An 18,517-nucleotide genomic window follows, 5' to 3' on the forward strand; every position below is an offset into this window, starting at 1 on the left:
CGCTAGCCCTGTCTCCCTTCGAGGGTTCTTACCCACCACCTCTAGGATCTCTTACCCCGTTTGGGTTCCTCTTCTTTTCTCCCATGTACCGAATGTACGCAGAAGAATCGCTCTCCATGCTCCACATCCACACAATCCAGTGCACACACATATGCCAGAAAAGCAGACGTCCTCAACCGCAAATGCAGTCTTCTCACAGAAATCTGTGACCGATCGTTGTTGACTATTTTTAGGAGAAAATCAGGCCCTCAGGCTCCCTGAGAGGAAACTAGTGGAGTCCACAGCCCTCTCCTAGTACACTGTCTTTCAGTAAGTAAAAGCTCTACGAACTCCACGACTTTAACTGCCCTCTCAGAATGGTGAGAACGTGTCTATCAACTACATGAGCCCAAGCCTAGCTTCATTCTCTCATTTACACTGTACGTCCAGCGTTCACTCCTGAGTATGTAGAAGTATTGCACAGTTACTGCTCTTCGGTTGAAAATCAACAACTACTCCACTGACTACTATCTTTCACTTTTTTAACTGATGTCACCAAATCCCTCAAGCTGGAGACTTTGCTGTCATTGTGGTACTGTCACAGCCTTGTCCTCTATCACACAGTTTACCGAGTTTACCAGTTCAGTTCTTTCTTGGTCTTTTCCCATATTTTCTGTTTTTACAATAACTCAGGATTTTATTGCCTTTATCCTGAAATACTAGAATACATAATAGACCATTCCAATTCTAATATATACACCTCTGTGTATTGTTACTTCCTCAATCAAAACCATAATAACTCCAAGTTAGGTACAGTTTTAAGTCTGAATATTTACTCTGAAAATTCAAATCTATCAACTATTTGGACGTTGTATCTTCAAACTTACCTCATATACTTCCCTTCACGTTTCAACTTACAGTAGCAGAAAAATTGACGTGTTTGTGCTTTCCCATCTCTTTGGCTTTGTTCCTACAGCGAGTATGCTTTGTTTCCTGTCTTTGGCTGTCTTTAGCCAAATTCTAATTATGTTTCTGAGCCCTTCTATACACATAACAGTCTAGAGACACCTCACTCATAACACCCAGGACTTCCTATCTTGCGCCACAGCAGTTTGGTAGCAAGCTGTGCTTCCATACTTGAGTATATGACAATTTTCTCTTCAAGAATGTCTTTATTTGAGGACACAATCCGTGGCTGATTAATCTTTGTAACTTCCACAATGCTTAGTGGAATTCCTTATGAACTATAGAAAATCAATCAACATATGTTGACTGAATAGTGAAATATAAACTTATCCATTAGTGATAAAGAAAGTTCTGATGTACTTTTAACTTAAAGAAAAACACAATTATTGACCAGAGGACGTGTGCATAGGTCCTTGTTTACTCGGGAGAATAATCAGTAACTAAACTGTCCATGTTGGTTAACACTTTCAATAATTATGACTTTACGTGGTGTTGCGCAGACATGCAGCCCAATTCCTAAGGGTAGACTAAGTTTTCATCTTAATAATTGAGCATAAGTATACTTTTTTATTTCAATGCATCAAAACTTTAGCAGTCATTAAACATGCATTAACAGGCAAGCCACAGTGATTTTTTTCATGTGACACCTCCAGTCCTGGAAATAAATTGTAAGATGCACTTTATGCTTAAAGTCCATTCTTTATTTCCCAGGTGTGATGGGAGAATACGAGCCTAAGATCGAGGTCCATTTTCCTATCACGGTTACAGCTGCGAAGGGAACAACGGTGAAGATGGAGTGCTTTGCGCTGGGCAAGTAAGTGCACACACCTCCATAATTAGACACAACTGTTTATGAAAACGCGACACAGTTTTTGGATCACTTATTTTGCTAGATCTTATTTTCCCAGAAGCTTCAAGGTGACTACACATTTTTTAAAAAGAAGGGCAAATGGTAATTGACAAAATAACCAATTGTAATCATTTTCCTAATCATTTCTATGGACAGTGATGTATGTAATTTTGTTGCTTTAACATGAAGAAAACCTCACTAAATTTAAATTTTACATTTCTATAACTACTTTACTTAAAATTTTTGTATCTTTTTAAAATTTTTATCTAGCAATAATGTAAATAAATAGAAAATAAAAGGCCAACATAATATCTATTCTCATGCACATGATGTAGATTCTGAAAAGGTATAAGAAAAGAGTAAGAACAATTATAAGGGTAGTAGTTATAGTGAACAAACTGATTATTTCAAAGTCTCCTGAACTTGACATCCTGAGCTGTTGACGTATACAACGTGTAATCATTCCTAAATCAGAGAGATGATTTACATCGCACTCTAATGCCTGTCGTTCTCTGCGATTCTATTTCTGAGACACTTTCTATGATGTTTACAATTAGCGTATTGGAATCAGAGCCAGAAGTGGTGTTTTGATCATATTTGATTAGAGTATTAAGATTTATTTTAAACAGAGTGGGGTTTTTTTGGATGATAAGACCTCAGGGTCCTTTCTAAACTCTGTAATTATAATTTGCATAAATGCATCTCTATCAGAGTAACTAATCATTTAACTTCAGCAGTGTTGAGCTAACTGCCACAGCATAACTATACAGTACTTAGAGATAAACCATGCTACATAAATGTGCTTGTAATAGTAGGGTTACCCTAGAAGAGAGAACAGTGTTAGTAAGTATGAGGAACTCAGTAATTGGGGATTTAGGAATAAACTGAAAATTCCATGTATTTTAATTTCAGGAAGGTTGAAAACAACTTGTCTACTAGGTGTACTCGAATCTGAGTAGAAGCAAGATAATGATAGACAAAAATGAAAATAAATTGTTGTGTAACCTATCTTTTAAGAAAATGATGCCCGTAAGTAGAAATATATTGTAGGAAATCAAATTCACCTAATGTATATTGGGGGAGATATCTGAGGAAGCTTTCCAAATCTGAAGGTATTAGGGAGTGAAAAGAGGAATTAAATTGTTATGCACCTGTACTAAAATTCCTCCAGGAATGTAAACATTATGCACCACACGTGTACTAATGAATTAAAATTTAAAAAGATATTAGTGTAGTGCATAAGGTTGCGTAATGCCTTGAAAGGTTTTTTTTTTTTAGCATTTGTCAATGTCACAGCTTCAAGTATTCCTGAAAATGTCTAAGTAAAATGCTTAATTTTGATAAATGCAAAAATAATATATTCTAAGTTGATGCCAAAGGTTTTTTAGTATATCCTCCAGTTAAATAATTCTTTAATGCCAGAATTTGTACTATAGCCACAAATAAAGGGAGGTCATATTGTAAAACAAATTACAAAAATAGATTTATATAGGAAAGAAACAATAAAGCATGTTTCCTCAGGCGGGCTTATTTAATATGTTAGATGTGGTTGCGTCTAGAAGCCTTGAAATATGTTTAGTAAATTGATGCTTAAAGCCCTTTCTGTCTAGATCGGAGCCAGCAGTTCCATCATTTATATATTTTAGTACTTTATTTTCTTCAACTTCTGCACTCCTTTGTTACCCCTCCCTTCCCCAAAATAAATAAGTAAAAGGGAGGATAAAAACACAAACCACCTCAGTAAAGTTCTTTCATTTGATTTTTTAACAAAGCGTCACAACTCTTGGAAGAAAAAAAATAATAAAGAAACCTACCACTACAGAAGATGAACCTTTAGTGTTGTGACATAAACATGATCAAGCAGCTAGCATCCTGACATGTGCTAATTCCTCTCAGCATGTTATCACGTGCAGTGGGTTAGCGCTGGGTCCCCACATGATCCAGCAACTTGAAATTAATGTCTGAGCAGCTGCTTAGTTCTCACAGCTCGTCGGAGCTGTTTCCATCTTACAGTCACATGGTTGTCTTGTGGGCCTTTGTTCCCGGAACTTCAGTATCTGTCACTGAGTATCAGTCAGGATCGTAACACAGCAGGCCAACTCTGTCTCTAGCGTGTACTCATGGAGCATTTTAACAGATGTCTCTCATAGAGTCCTATGATCCAGTTCTGGAACTGAGCGTGTCTAGCTTTTTTGCATCTCACGATCTTTGAATGTGCTGTTTCCTCTATGGGAAAACTTTCCTTCTTACCAAGGGGGCTCACACTAATGCTATGTCCTCCACTGTAGCATCACCTCCTACGGGAGCCAGCCATGACTGGTTTATCTAACACACATCCATTGTTCGCTCCCCAGATACTTGTGTGTGTGTGTGTGTGTGTGTGTGTGTGTGTGTGTGTGTGTGTGCTGTCACATCTCCTAGTGTAATTTTAAATTTACACAGGTGTCAATACTTTAATATTTATCTCTGTCAGTCATGCACCTAGCTGGAATCCAACTCACATGGCTCAATAGAGTTTAGTAAATGGTCAAATAGTTTTACATTCCTTTTTTAAAAAAATATATGAGCAGGTTTTAGAGGACCAAGAAGAGGACCTGAGGTATTTGTGGATGAGGAGCACCAAGAACTCATTAACACTGTTACCCTGAGTGACCAAGGGAGCAGAGATGTAATGATACTAGAAAGGGGAAGGCTGGAGGTACATAGGAGGCCAGAGGTCACTCAGTAGGCGAGGGTTAGGAAATTCAAACCCTGAGCTCTTCCATTTTTATACTTTCTGTTCTTCTCTGGTCCCTCCCATGAAGCCAAACAGGAATCATCCAGGAGTCAGTTTACAACCCAGTGGTCACAGGCTTGGGCAATAGAAGTGGGGGAAAGAGGAGAATGACCACAGGGGAACAAAGAGAACAGAAGGCACAGTGTGAAGGTCTTAAGCCTCCTGGCAACAGGAGCTGTGACTATTCCTCCACGGTACACTGCGTGTTTCATAGGACCTGCTCGTAGACATCGCTCAGGAAATATTTGTTGCAGGCATGAGTTAACTCAGAAATACTATGTTTACTTAATCCGATCCACTGCTTGTTATTATCCCTGATAATAGGGGGCCCTTCATAATTCCTTCTGTCCTCCCTCCAAAACACCCGCTCACGTGTCCTCCACACGTCTCTCTCTTTCCCTCTTCTAGTCCCGCATTTACTTCTAAATTTCCACGCATACTGTTGTCCCTACTTTTCCTCTCTGTTCTTGTCACGCTTCCCTAAATATTTCTTTCCATTAGACCCACTATTGCTCCTTCTCTCTCTTTCCTGTAACCATGAGTTCTGCTGTCTCAGACTATGAAATGTATGACTCACTATTGCTAACTGTGGGATAAATGTTGCACAGAAGATCTCCAGAAATTTGCATTGAATATCTGAAGCTCCACGGATGCTTTACTCTCAGAGCTTATTATCGTGTCTGTCGTACTTAGCGTTTGACACAGACCTAAAACTCCTCCCTTGACCATTTATTCTGTCAGAAGACGTGGAGTGTGAGGATCAGAGAGATTTATACTCAAAGGCTGCAGTGAAGGACAGCGAAAATCTATGCCACAGAGAGCAATATTGGGTGCAATAATGTCTGGAGGGACAGACAAGAATAAAGGCATAAACACAAATCTTATTGTCTCCAACTTTGTGTTATTCAAGCCTTATTTTTCACTTACTGAAGCACTCCAGATTTCCTATCAGAAATTGCAATTTTTATTATGCTGTATATTTATATGTATAAAATTCCATTTTAGTTATACTTCCTTTTTCAGGGAGAAATGATTTGTTCATTAACACACCTGCCAAAAAATAAGAGATGGGCTTTGTGTGGTTCATCTTATGAATATACACAGATTTGAGTCCTTTGTTTTGCTTTGTTTTTTTGGCCTTTTTGAGGCAGGGTTTCACTATGCACTTCAGGTTGGCCTTGAGCTCAATTTGTAGCCCAGGCTGGTCTTGAACTCACAACAATCCTCCTGCCTCAGCCTCCTAAGTGCTGGGATTACAGGTGTGTGCCACCACACCCGGCCTTTGAGTCCTTTGAAAATCCAGGCCTTGAGTGAAGGTCAGAAGGTTATGAGAGCCAACTATATGCTAGATATGGTCCACACTTTCAGAGTTTTCAGTCTGTATTCTCAAAGGCATACTACTCTGTCTTCCTACATTTAGATGGATCCAACATAGCATCTGCTTCAGTCCACTCTGTCATTATAGATCATTACACACTCTGACAAAGCTGCCCTCTCTCCATCAGCCTTTACTGCTGGAGGCGTTTACAGCCATGTTTCAGCTTTTCAGTGAAACTCAGGAACAACAGATTTCCCGTCTTTGAACTTTCTCTTACCCATGACTCTTAGTTAAACACCCACACTTAGAACACAGGTAGGAGCAGGCTCCATGCTCACAAACAACATTTCATTCCTGTCAAAAATAACTTTCCCTCCCTCCATCTATCACTGAAAGTGTTAAATTCCTGTAAAGTAGAATAGTGCATAGATAGAATTATCTATGCATTATCTATGCATAGATAATTTTAAAATACGTAAGTTTTCTGTATTTTCTGTATTCTGAAAGGAATATAAATCATTTTAGGTTATCAGATTTTACCATTGATAACATCAAATTTCACCAATCCAATCTTCTAAAGAATTCTTCAATATGAATTTATGAGATGCTCCCTCAGGCTGTGGGTACAAATGAAAGCAAGAGGGTATGAATTCATCCCTAGAAATGGTCTTAAAATAGCGTTACATAATGTTGAGCATGGAACTTACAAAGTGACTAAGACGTGCTATATTCGGTAGTGGTCAATTCTGTAAAAGTACTTTTCAGACAAATAAGAAATGTTTAAATATGATCCACAGGGAAACAGAGGCGTATAAAAGCTTGGAAAATACAGCAGTGTGTAAAGGAAGATGGGGAGAAATTACTTACTTTGGGAAGAAAAGGCTTTTTTACACATATGGAAGGTTATTAGCAAGAGATTGCTCACAAGCTGTTCGCTGGTTTCAGCAGGGTGGGGAGAGAGTACAATTTCAACCGTAGAGTATTAAAGTAGCAGAATTCAATTGGGTTTAATGTAGAAGCTCCTGACAAAATGAGTTGTTCCAGGGAAAGCAGGATATCTGGAGAGGCTGCCAGGCGCTTTCCCAACATGGCTGTAAGAACATAATAATGCCCGTTTATCTTCTAATGATTTAGATGCAATATTCCCTGAGAAGAGAGAAATGATCTGGGTCCGGGTTGGAATTGAAACCTTTGGACTTTCTCACTACTGGCCATCCGTTCTCTCACCCTCAGCCTAAATATTAAACATACAAGGGGACAGTCAGGCGGTCCTAAGGAGCGGCCCTTTGGCGACTACATTACTATATAGCATTTTAAACTGGCCGTGGCACATGTAGGAAGTTGAACTCAAGAATGCTGGATTGTCTTGCTCAACACTTAGACTTTAGGTAGTGGAGAAAGGTTATCTTTGATGTTTCCAAGGCCTGCTGTTGGACACCGGACACAGTCCTCCTGAAACCTAGTGACAGATGGGGAGCCAAGGTTCTGTGCAAGTAAGGAGTCTCATAGGACCCTAACCAACGCTTCGTTTCTAAGGTTCTTTCCTCCTGTGGAATGTAACTGAAGATTGGTGATATTTTTAACTGGATGTGCACAGTGTTTAACTTGAGCCTGTATAAGTCATTCACTAGGTATAGGTAACCAGGCACCATAAAGTAAAAATTTGAACTTTAAAATACAGAGAGTAACTCTGGAAAGCAAATGCCATGTCTGGAGCTGATGGGCAGAGGGAGGAGTTGGCACTTTTAAAAATTAGTGTTTCCGAGGTGTCCGGTGAGGACAAAGACCTCGAAGAAACAGCTGATGCGGGACCCAGCGAAGGTTACTCTGCAAGTTTGGGAAATGAAATGGATTTCCTTTGCTGCTGCGAGAACGATGCCTTCCAGCGGTGCCCTTCATAAGCATCTCAGACAGACCAGAAGCCCGAGGAAACCCAGAGGAACAAACACAGACGTGTTCACTTTTTTTCTGGCCTTGCAGTCGCTCTGGAGTGCCCCCCTCCGCAGGGCAGAAGTATGGCTTATGGAGTCCTAACGCCAGCAGAACCAAGCTGAGTAGAGAAAGCATGAAACAGAGGGGTGACGAGGTGAAAACTGGCAGCACCAGTGCTGGTTCTCAATTTCAAACCCACCTCTTCATCAAACACACCCCTTCCTCTCCTGCACTCCTACATGTTTTTCCACTGCTGAGGCTCAGTAACACTGTTCCCTCTCTCTGAAACATCCCATCTTCATAGTGCTTAGGTCACAGGCCAACTCTCCGTTGAATCCGCCCTGCTTGCCTTGAGATCCACTCTCTGAGGCTGGAACTGTGTGTAGGCGAAATATGCCTTGCAGGCTACCCCACTGGGAGAGCTGTATACAGCTGTCTTCTTTACTGTGCTAGAATTTTTGATTTTTTTGGGGGGGTGTACTGGGAATTGAACTCAGGACCTTGTTTGCCAGGCAAGCGCTTATGTGCTAGAATTTTTGATTGCTGGAGTGTTGTTATATGCAGCAGGTACTAAATATGTAACAAATTGAATTCAGGAATGAGAAATGTCAATTTCTCATAATGGGAATATGTCATCATCGGCTTTGGTTTGGTGTCTCCAGGTGCTGTGCACATGTCTTGGCCCTGAACATTCTTAACCACTTTTACATTCGCTGTAGCTTTCTGGAAGATTTCATTTCAACACGTGACCTTTCACAGACCCCAGAGAGATCGCCAGATATGTCAAATGGCCACTGACAGCAAACAAGTAAAGTCTGGCCACTGAGGCTTTCATGACCCTGTGCAAAAGGACAAAGCTTGGGGTTATTCTGTAATAAAAAAGTCATATGTTGCAAAGGAACATAGGTTTATCTACCATGACAATCCTACAAGCTAAGAGTGCTAGCTAATAGTGGTAAGAGCAGATTTTTTTTAAACATTACATATTCCTTATCTTGCTTCTGCAGCCATTAACACACAATCACATCAGCTGTGCTCAAAAGGCCCTGAACCAGTTACTGTAATAATTATGTGAATGACCTTTCCAGGCTCATCTGAAATCTGGTGGTGAGGTGGGAGGGAGGGACACATTCAATTTCCTGCCCTTTCCCATTCCTGCTTATCTCTCTTTCAGATAGCATTTACAAATCATCTTCTGTTACACTCCATGAAATGTCTACTAGGGAACAGGATTTTAAGTAATTTTTTTTCTTTTTATATGTTTATTGCTATAAAAATACCAGTTACCATTTCGTAAAGTCGTTTGAGCTGTAATTTATGTTTTCTTCTCCTCGGTCCTTAGCCGAGCTGTCTCAAATGGCTGCTCTCGTGTCCCCCTGTAACTGTGATAATGACAGATAATCCCCTGAGACATCCTGCAGTCTGCAGCTGGCAAGTGTTCCCGAAAGAAGCTGCTCTTTAGTTACAGATTGATGATTTATTAATACTGTTTATTTGGAGCTGCCAGTCACTAAGCACTGCAGGAATTGAAAATGAATTGGACTTGGGTGGTATTTGTCCATCAAACTAAAATCAAATTACTTAATCATTAGATTGACAGACGATCTGGAGGCAGGAGTCAGTTACTGGGTCTAAGAATCAATAAATGTTTAGATCTCACAGGAAAGCAGACCATTACAGAATAAAGAGAATTACCCTTGAGAGCTATCGATTGCCTTAATATTACCGAGATAAGGATGCATCCTCATTTCAGGTTTTACTGAAAGGTAATGTATGTGTTAAGAATCTTGGAGATCACTTAGACCACAGCCCGATGTCAAGTGTAAAAGTCTGGGAAGCCACAAGGAACAGCCCGACCAAGACATGTAGCACTGAATGCTTAGGCCGGTGCTTGATGCTTCTTCAACTGATGACATTTACATTTTCAACATTTTTCTATAGTGCAGCTATGGGAGGGGTCAGTGTATTCATCAGGTGTAACTGAAAAATATGGTGAGTATTTAAGTTTTAAAAATTATTACAGCAAAGGCCACACTGCTATTAATCTCCTTTGAAATATACCCCTTTCCTTGAAGAATATTTACCACAGATTCTTGCTACTTTATGAAGCAGTTCTGGAAGTCACCTTTTTATGGCTACCTCGATGTCCTACATCAGTTGGAGATATCTATAGCAATTTATGTCAGATAAAAACAGTGGGCCCTCACTTATTCAAAGGATCTTGCACCATGCAGCTTCTGCCTCTTCTCCAAAGACAAAATAGCAATAAAGGGTAAATGTCTGCATGTCAAAAAATTTCAAGAAAGACAAGATAAGTGTATTTGTAAAAAGGGTGGATATTCTGAGAGGGATTAAAGGCAATGTGTGTTTTACTGTAATGTTACTTGTTTAATTTACGCACTCACCGTATATTGGATCATACTTATTTGCTTTTGCACTCAAAGGTATCCTATGTTTCTACAGAAAAAGGGCTGATCTATTTTGCACATTTTGATGCACAGATATCTGCCATCAGATTTTCAACTTCCTAGGTCTGCCTTGGAACCACTTAGTCTGCCTCAAGAGAAAAACTATACATGCACAAGGCCAGACAGCTATGCAGCTATAAAGGAGAAACCAGCTCTCCAAATTGTAAAACAAGTGCCGCTCTCAATTTGCCATATTCATTTTCAGTATCTTAGAGTAATTTTATCACAACAAAGATTTGTCACTTGAACACTTAAATATCTCAGTAATTGAATATTAAATATGTTAGTGATCCATAAAATTCACCAAGAGCATGAATCAAGAGATAATCCTCAAATGACTAAGATTTTTACTTGGATAAATTTAAATTTTTCAAAAGTTTTATTTTTAGTAAATCTCCCAGCAGATTCCATTGAATTATCTCTTCCCTAGACGTTGGTTTGGAGGTCAGAAACTGCTTAGACATCAAAATTCATAAATACATAAAATATTCATATGTTAATCAGAAGTTTCCAATCTTATCCTTTCCTACATCCCAGGAAGATTCACTAGATACATAACCTTGTCTCAGGAACAAGTTACTAGTGGTCCAATAAGAGAAACAATTCTCTTAGTGAAAAAGTAATCAAGAGTCTCCATGTACTCTAGAACTGGTGGTTAAACTCAGCACTGGCACAGGCTCTACTGCTGAGCCACCTCCCCAGCCCACAGGGAGCTTCAAACTGAACTTTTTCCAGGTGTGAAATGATTCCCTCATCTCCATAGGTTCTAGCTTCCTCTCAAGTATTTCTCAAAGGACTAAAAACAGGAGTAAATTTAGGCAAAGTTTACATTCTCTCATCCCACAGTTTTTTTCTTCTTTTTAAACTTCTACAGTCTGGGATTCCTGTAAGTTTTATATAGTTATCACCCACAAATTCGCCCTGAGAGTTCCACCAGAATGTTTGGCCCAAAGGTTATATCATCACCTTCTTCTTCTTCTTCTTCTTCTTCTTCTTCTTCTTCTTCTTCTTCTTCTTCTTCTTCTTCTTCTTCTTCTTCTTCTTTTTCTTCTTCTTCTTCTTCTCTTCCTCCTCCTCCTACTCCTCCTCCTCCTCCTCCTCCTTCTTCTTCTGCTTCTGCTTCTGCTTCTGCTGCTTCTGCTTCTTCTGCTTCTTCTTCTCCTTCTTATGCTTCTGCTGCTTCTGCTGCTTCTGCTGCTTCTTCTGCTTCTTCTTTTTCTTTTTAAGACAGGGTCTCGCTATGCAGTTCAGTCTGGCCTTGAGCTCATTTTGTAGCCCAGGCTGGTCTCAAACTCACAACAATCCTCCTGCCTCAGCCTCCCAAATGAAGGGGGTTGCAGGTGTGCACCAAGGAGCTGGGCAAAGGTTATACCTTTTAATGGTGATTTAACACCCTCATTTGTGCTGTTAATGTTGATGTATCTCACTAGAAACTTGCTAGACTCTCTTTTTGAGAGATCCTATTGTAGCTGTAATGTTTTATGACAACACTTAATTTTTAAATCGATCACAGTACACCAACTCCTAAAAGTGATATGTGTCTCAGTAAATCACAGGACAGTACTCTGAACTAGCCTGTCATTTGTCTCTTATTGTCACGCTGCTATTAATTGAGCTCACCAGCGACAAAACCTGCCCCTGAGAGAAAGATCTATTTGGAATTTTAAAATGTTTTTATATGTTATATAATTCTTAGAATGATTTGATACTAATTTGGAAATTGAGGTACAAAGCATTAATACTATGTATGCCGTTAGAATTTTTGAATTTTCAAAATTAAATAAGACTAGGATGTAGTTTTGAAAAAGAACTTTATCGTAGGTGCCTTACCTGTGAGAATTTCTCCAGGTGCTGGCACGCACCGGCCACCTGTTTGGTTGTCTGTCATCTCCCTGGCCGCACTCTTCATTTTCTATCTCTCCTTTCAATCAGTCTGATGCTAATTTTGGGTTTTTAACTTAATGTTAGCTGCAGCTTCATAGATTAACGTGTTGTCGCCAGCCTGGGCCGTCAGTCACCGGAACGTGCACGACTGTCCTCATCGGGCGGCTTCTACCAGTGCTGGTACAAATGCATCTAATAGTTTTTATCAGTATTTTTATCAATGAAACTGATAAAAAGCCCCCCAAGGACACACTCATGCGTGTGTCACTGGAGTTTCAAGCCACCTGGCAGCAAGATATGCAAATTGTGGGCCGCCTCTGAGCGTGCTAAGTTAGGCTGTTTGATGGTGTTCGAGCCCGTTTCCCAGCTTGTGCGACCACCCTGGGTTTCGAGCGCTCCGTCCTAAGCACCTCCCCGTGCTCACGCCAGATCTACTTACACTGAAGAGTTTTTGCAGTAACAGTAAATAGAAGCTCTCAGTTCTTTTCCATCTTCATCCGTTTTATTGATGTGTTTCTTGTGTTTATCCCTCATTTAGTGCAGATGAACGTTTATTGACTGGATTAACTCATGTGTCACCATATAGATAAGCATGTATGCTCAAAGGGAAACAGGAACAAAATATTAAAAGCATTCTATGCCTGAGACTATATGTGGATAGTGATTCAGAGAGGAACAATTAAAGCTCAGTGCCACGGTGAGACTGTATCTCCAAGCAGAGCTTCCTTCTAGTGGCATCTCATGCAGTCGGGGCCTTTCTGTCAGCCCACATTTGAGAAACAATTTGTACACTTGATATTTGGATGCTAGCATGATTCAGATGTTCCATTAAAGTCACCCTGATAAATCAAAAATCTATGATGATTTTCTAGTAACAAGGGCTATAAAAAAATGTTGGCCTCAGTAGAAACTGATTAGAGGGCTGGTGGCCTCTGGGCTCAACGTTAAGGCAAAGGGAATGGATTTCTCTGTAGGCTGTCACTGTGAACTCACTACAGATGGACAGATTGCCTGTCTTTTCTCCAAATACTCCTTTGTATGCCAGACAGTGCACATCAAAGTTAAAACACGTCTTCTCCACACTGTTAAACAAAAGCTAATTTATTTTTGTTATGTCTACTTTTTGAAGATGATTTATCCGTGATAAAACCAAGTGATGCAAATCACACATAATACAAAGCACTACATGAGTCTATGTATCATTTTCTAAAAGTAAAGTTTCTTAAAAATTAATTACATATGTAAATTGAAGTTTCAGAGAGGCTACATGTTTCTAAGTCATAACTTTAGGATACAGGTCAGAAGGATACATAGCAGCAGTTCTACAAATGCCGAATTCCATCTATGCTTTTGTGGAGATATTTTTTCTTCCCATTTCAAAATTTATTTTGAAATGGAAAGAATTATTTGCATCTATATATCCTTATATACCCTTCTTTATCAGCCAGATTGCTGAGAAGGAAGAAAAGATTCTCTTGTGTCTTTGGTGCCTGTGACATCTAGGACACAGAAGACGACATACAACGTTATTAGCTTCCGCTCATGTTCTCACCAGGAGAGAAACCAGAGATATAATTTCATCTTTGAACTCTCTCCAAGGGCATTGTACAACTTGAAAACAAGTATCACAGAGATGGGGAAAGGCAGGGTGAAATCACAGGATGTCATTTTAAAATATGCCTTATGCTTGTTATGTCTTTCAGGTAATATTGGCTGATTCTAATAATACTATTTCAATACGCAGTTAAATAAATGCCTCTGTATGCACAATGTGGAATCAAAGACATTCTGAATTGTCCTACTGCTCATTTACGATAGCCTTAGATAACTGATTTCATTCTATCTAAGCATTTTACTTTGTTTAATTAGTACATGTTTGCCGGGTGTGGTGGCACACGCCTGTCATCCCAGCACTTGGGAGGCTGAGGCAGGAGGATGACTGAAAGTTCGAGGCCAGCCTGGACTGCGTAGTGAAACCCTGTCTCCAAAAGACAAAAAAAGTTAGCACATGTTTGCAGTACGTAATGATTATATTCATTGTGGGGAGTTAGTACATATCTATAATACACCTTAACTCTTTATCATTCCCTCCCCCAAATATTTTCTATTAAGATAGTGAAGTTGAGGCTTTATGTGTTTTTAAAAATATGACACTCTTTCCCCTCATGGGTTCTAGCTGTGTGCTTGATTTTTAAATGTACATGGTAGTATTTACTACAACTAAATTAGTGTACTTCTTGTATAATGGAAACATGGCTGTATGTGTGAATAAACGGTGAAATCTAGACAAAGAAGGTTTAGAACTTCTTAAGAAGTTCTACCAGGGGCTGGGGATTTAGCTGAGTGGCAAAAAGCGCCTGCCTGGCAAGCGCAAGGTCGTGAGTTCGGTTCCCGGTACCGGAGAAAAACCAAAAAAAAAAAAAAAAAAAGAAGTTCTACCAGACATAGAATCAACCTCTAAAGCTCTATTTCCCTTCTTATTTTAAAATGCAATATGGTAACACTTACTTCCTATTATTTGTCACAGTATTTTGTTGTTAATTATATAGGCAGAACTAGTTTCCTGTCAAATCTTTATAGTCATGTTTTCAGACTAGAAAAGAAGTCCGCTATGAGGCAATACATGCAAAAATAAAACTCATCGGAAACATATGGACACTGCTGTTTTATTATATAAAAGGCACATTAGAAGAACTTTGGTCATTTCTAGCCCTACTTTTATTTTGTTTTGGGAACTGGATCAATTTACATTATAACTTTAGAATGTCTTATTTATGGCCATTTTCTCAGAGGAAGGCACATTATGAAATCAGGTCACTTGTTTTATACATCCCTACAGAGAAAATGCAGGCTTCTCAACATTTCTGAAAGAGTTTGCTGCATAGAAGCAGCACATCTTCCTGCCTCCACTTCAAGTAAATTCCACCACATTTAGACACATTCTACTGAGAGAAAGCAAAGCTGTGATAACCATACATTTTTCTTGTATTTGTCTCTCAAATCCAGTTGTGTGTCGGAATAGGTGTGTCATAGCCTAATTGACAGCATTTATTCTTAGTGATCTTTAAAATAATGGTATGTCTGACAATCACAGTGTTCTTAGCAATGATGAATCAGATTGTTTTAGGCAAAAATGGAATATGTTAAACTAAAATTTAATGATCAAGGCAGTAGGAACCAAAGTAATGACAGGTTCTTCCTTCATTTAAAATCTAAATTAATAAAAAAAATCTCCTGCAGAGTCATAAAACACTTTAAAATAAATGCTTGTTGACTGAAATTTGTTTTCAATATAAAATCAACAAAAGCTGTTGCAGCATCAATAGTCTTAGTCACCTCAACCTTGCCACCTGTGGGATTCTACACACAAATATCCTTAAAAAAGAACTGAACTGTAAAGGAAGCTGGTACAAGAGATCCCTTCTGACCATTGCCTGTGTCACACTTTTGTTAGTCTGCCTTTCACTGACCACATGTCATAAATAACAGAAAATATAATAAGCATAAAGAGTGACACTTAAAGTGATTATATTATAGTCATTGTTTATAAATTTATATAATGTAATTTATTAAAAGATAAAATGCTTACCAATTTAGTTCTTATTTTATTGTGAGGGCATTATAGGACTATAATAGGAAGAACAGTTTTCTACCTCTTCAATGATTAACAAAAGTAATTTTATTAGGTAAAAGTCCAATTAAATTAATTGAATACACTGCTGAAGGATTTTATTCAAGCTGCATTTAAAAGCTTTAGTGAGGTACCATTTAAGCATGATAAAGTACTTAAAGTACACAGGGTGATACATTTTAGCGTCTGTACTGTCATCATGAAGCCATTCACATAATCCACAGGATAAGCAAGTCCACCACTCATAAAATTTCCACATGTATAACTGCATTCTCTCCCCATTTCCCCTGCATGTGTCTGATGCCAAGAGAACACTAATCAGATCTTTTTTCTCACTATCTATTTGTTTATATTTTTTAGACTGTTGTATTACTGGAATAATAAACTTTTCATTGTGGTATGCAGCTTTATTTTACTTAGGCTGAGTTTTTGGAAGTTAACACAAATTGCAGGGTGGGGCCATAGATCATGCCTTTGTGTTCCTCAGTAGCAGTCCAGATCAAGGCTATATCCCAATGTGTTCACCTATATACATCTTTAGGGAAATTTAAGTTAACTCCATATTTCTGCTATTACCACAGAGCTTCTCTGAGCATTTCTTTTCAAGCTGTAGGCACATAAGTATTCATTTTTCTTGATGACCTATGAGTGGGATGCTTTCCTACAGGTTTAACTGTTTAAGACACTGCCAAACTGTTTTCCAATCATTGATGTTATTTAGCATGTTACGTGTTTCCTTGATGCTTGCATTTTTAAATTAATATTTTGTTCACTGTTTTTGTTATTTTTTTCTCCTTGAATTCTTAGAATTCTTGTCGGGCGTGGTGGCGCACGCCTGTAATCCCAGCTCTCGGGAGGCTGACGCAGGAGTATTGTTGCAAGTTCGAGACCAGCCTGGGCTACAAAGTGAGCTCAAGGCCAGCCTGAACTGCACAGTGAGACCCTGTCTCAAAAAGATAAAAACAAACAAAAAAGAATTTTTTAAAATCCTGGAAATATGTCTTGTATTAAATATGTGATTTGCACACATTTCCTCCTACCTAGTAGCTTTTTTTAAAAAGTAGTAAAATGCAATATAGCAGCACTTATTTCCTATTATTTGTCACGATATTTTGTTGCTTGCATAACATAGTGACTCAGAGATACCATCTCAAAATATAAAAGGGCTGTGGACTTAGTACTGTTGAGAAAAACAACAACTTTCAAATAGCAAACTGCAGTTCTTAATCGTGATGAAGTTCAATTTTTCACTAATCTTTTATGAATTGAGCTTTTGTTTCTATATCTAAAAAATATTTACATAAACTAACTGCAAAAGTTTTTCTTCTAGAAGTTTGTAGTTTTAAGTTTTACATTTAAATTGATGAGATATTTTAAGTTAAATTTGTATGCTATGTATGTATGGATCAAAATTTGTTACTTGCATATATATATAACCCAAAATACCAGAATTCTTTGTTGAAAGATGCACCTACTTCTGATACACTAGCTTTGCTTTCTTGTTAAAAATCAGTTAAATAAATAAATAAATAATGTTTGTCTATTTTTGAGCTTCTGTTCTTTTGATCTATTTGTCGATCTAAATAGTGACTCGCACTGTATTACTACAACTTCATAACAACCTGTGAAATCAGGTAGTGTTAGTTGCCCAGTTTTGTTCTGTGTTTTAAGATTAATTTGAGTTATTTTATGGTCTGCGAATTTAGGGCTCATATGAAATCTACAAACAGTTTATAAATTTCCACACACACAAAAAAAAATTGTTACTGATCTCCAGTATATTGAGATTCATTTTTAATATACTTTATCTAGTTTAGTTCCTGCTTAGCTGTTTTTAATTATGCAGTAAGAAGTAAGTGAAAGTGAAAAGTAAACATTGACCCCAAACTATCTTAACTATCTTTATTTAGTGAAGAGAATAAGGATAATAAAGTAGTATCCATGTGAGGTATCACACATATTACCTGTCTTTATTTGGAAATGTTATACACTAACTCTAGGAACAGAATGGTAATAAGATATTTCTTCAGTGAAACTTTTCCTCAGAAAGAGTTTAAAGCAAAACCATTGGAAACAAAAGTAATGTTCTAAGTTAACCTGTCCAATCCTCCAAAAGATAAGCTTCTGTAATGTTAAATTCACAGGAACCTGTGCAGCTTCTATAAATAGGTGTGATTTAGTGTCAAGTATCAGGACAATAAAGGTTTGGTAGTTGAGAGACCTGATCTCTAATATCAGCTCAGTCCTTTACCAGCTCTGTGCGGCAGGTGAACTCCTTTTACATCTCATTTTCAAAATCTATACATTACGAATGATAATACCTGCACGAAAATATCGCTGTTAGATTTTTCCAGAAAATCACCCTTAAAGAGCGGTTGCTCATACGGTACTTCTTTCGCCGTCACGTTCTGTTACACGGTGGAGCACCGCTCACTTTCTGAAGACTTTGCCTCGCTCTAACGCTCTGCCTCTTCCCGAAGCGCCTTCCGTCACCCCTTCCATTTCTCAGGCTTTGCGTAAGCTGGGAGCGTCAGCATTCTGTCCTTCTACGTGCTGTCATTCTGCTTTCCCTGGTTTCCACTACAAAATAAGTGGTAGAAAATTCATTCTCTGGTGGCGTTCTGCTTGTAACGTATATTACAATGTGCCCTAGTCATCTAAAGAAACGGGTAACCTATCAAATATTTCTATGTAAATGAAGTAGTGAGGTTTT

The 18,517-nt window shown here is 38.5% G+C and overlaps 1 protein-coding gene across 1 annotated transcript in view; it reads left to right on the top strand.

Annotated features, from left to right (window-relative positions):
• Positions 1–18,517, top strand: part of Cntn5 (contactin 5) — a 1,017,390-nt gene that overhangs the window by 718,534 nt on the left and 280,339 nt on the right. Inside the window, exon 10 of the mRNA XM_005377960.1 lies at positions 1,657–1,759. Within this exon, the coding sequence (XP_005378017.1) occupies positions 1,657–1,759 (103 nt within the window). The remainder of the gene's footprint in view (positions 1–1,656; positions 1,760–18,517) is intronic.

The sequence above is a fragment of the Chinchilla lanigera genome, unplaced genomic scaffold (genome assembly GCF_000276665.1).
Source record: "Chinchilla lanigera isolate Chin_1 unplaced genomic scaffold, ChiLan1.0 scaffold00011, whole genome shotgun sequence".
NCBI lineage: Eukaryota > Metazoa > Chordata > Mammalia > Rodentia > Chinchillidae > Chinchilla > Chinchilla lanigera.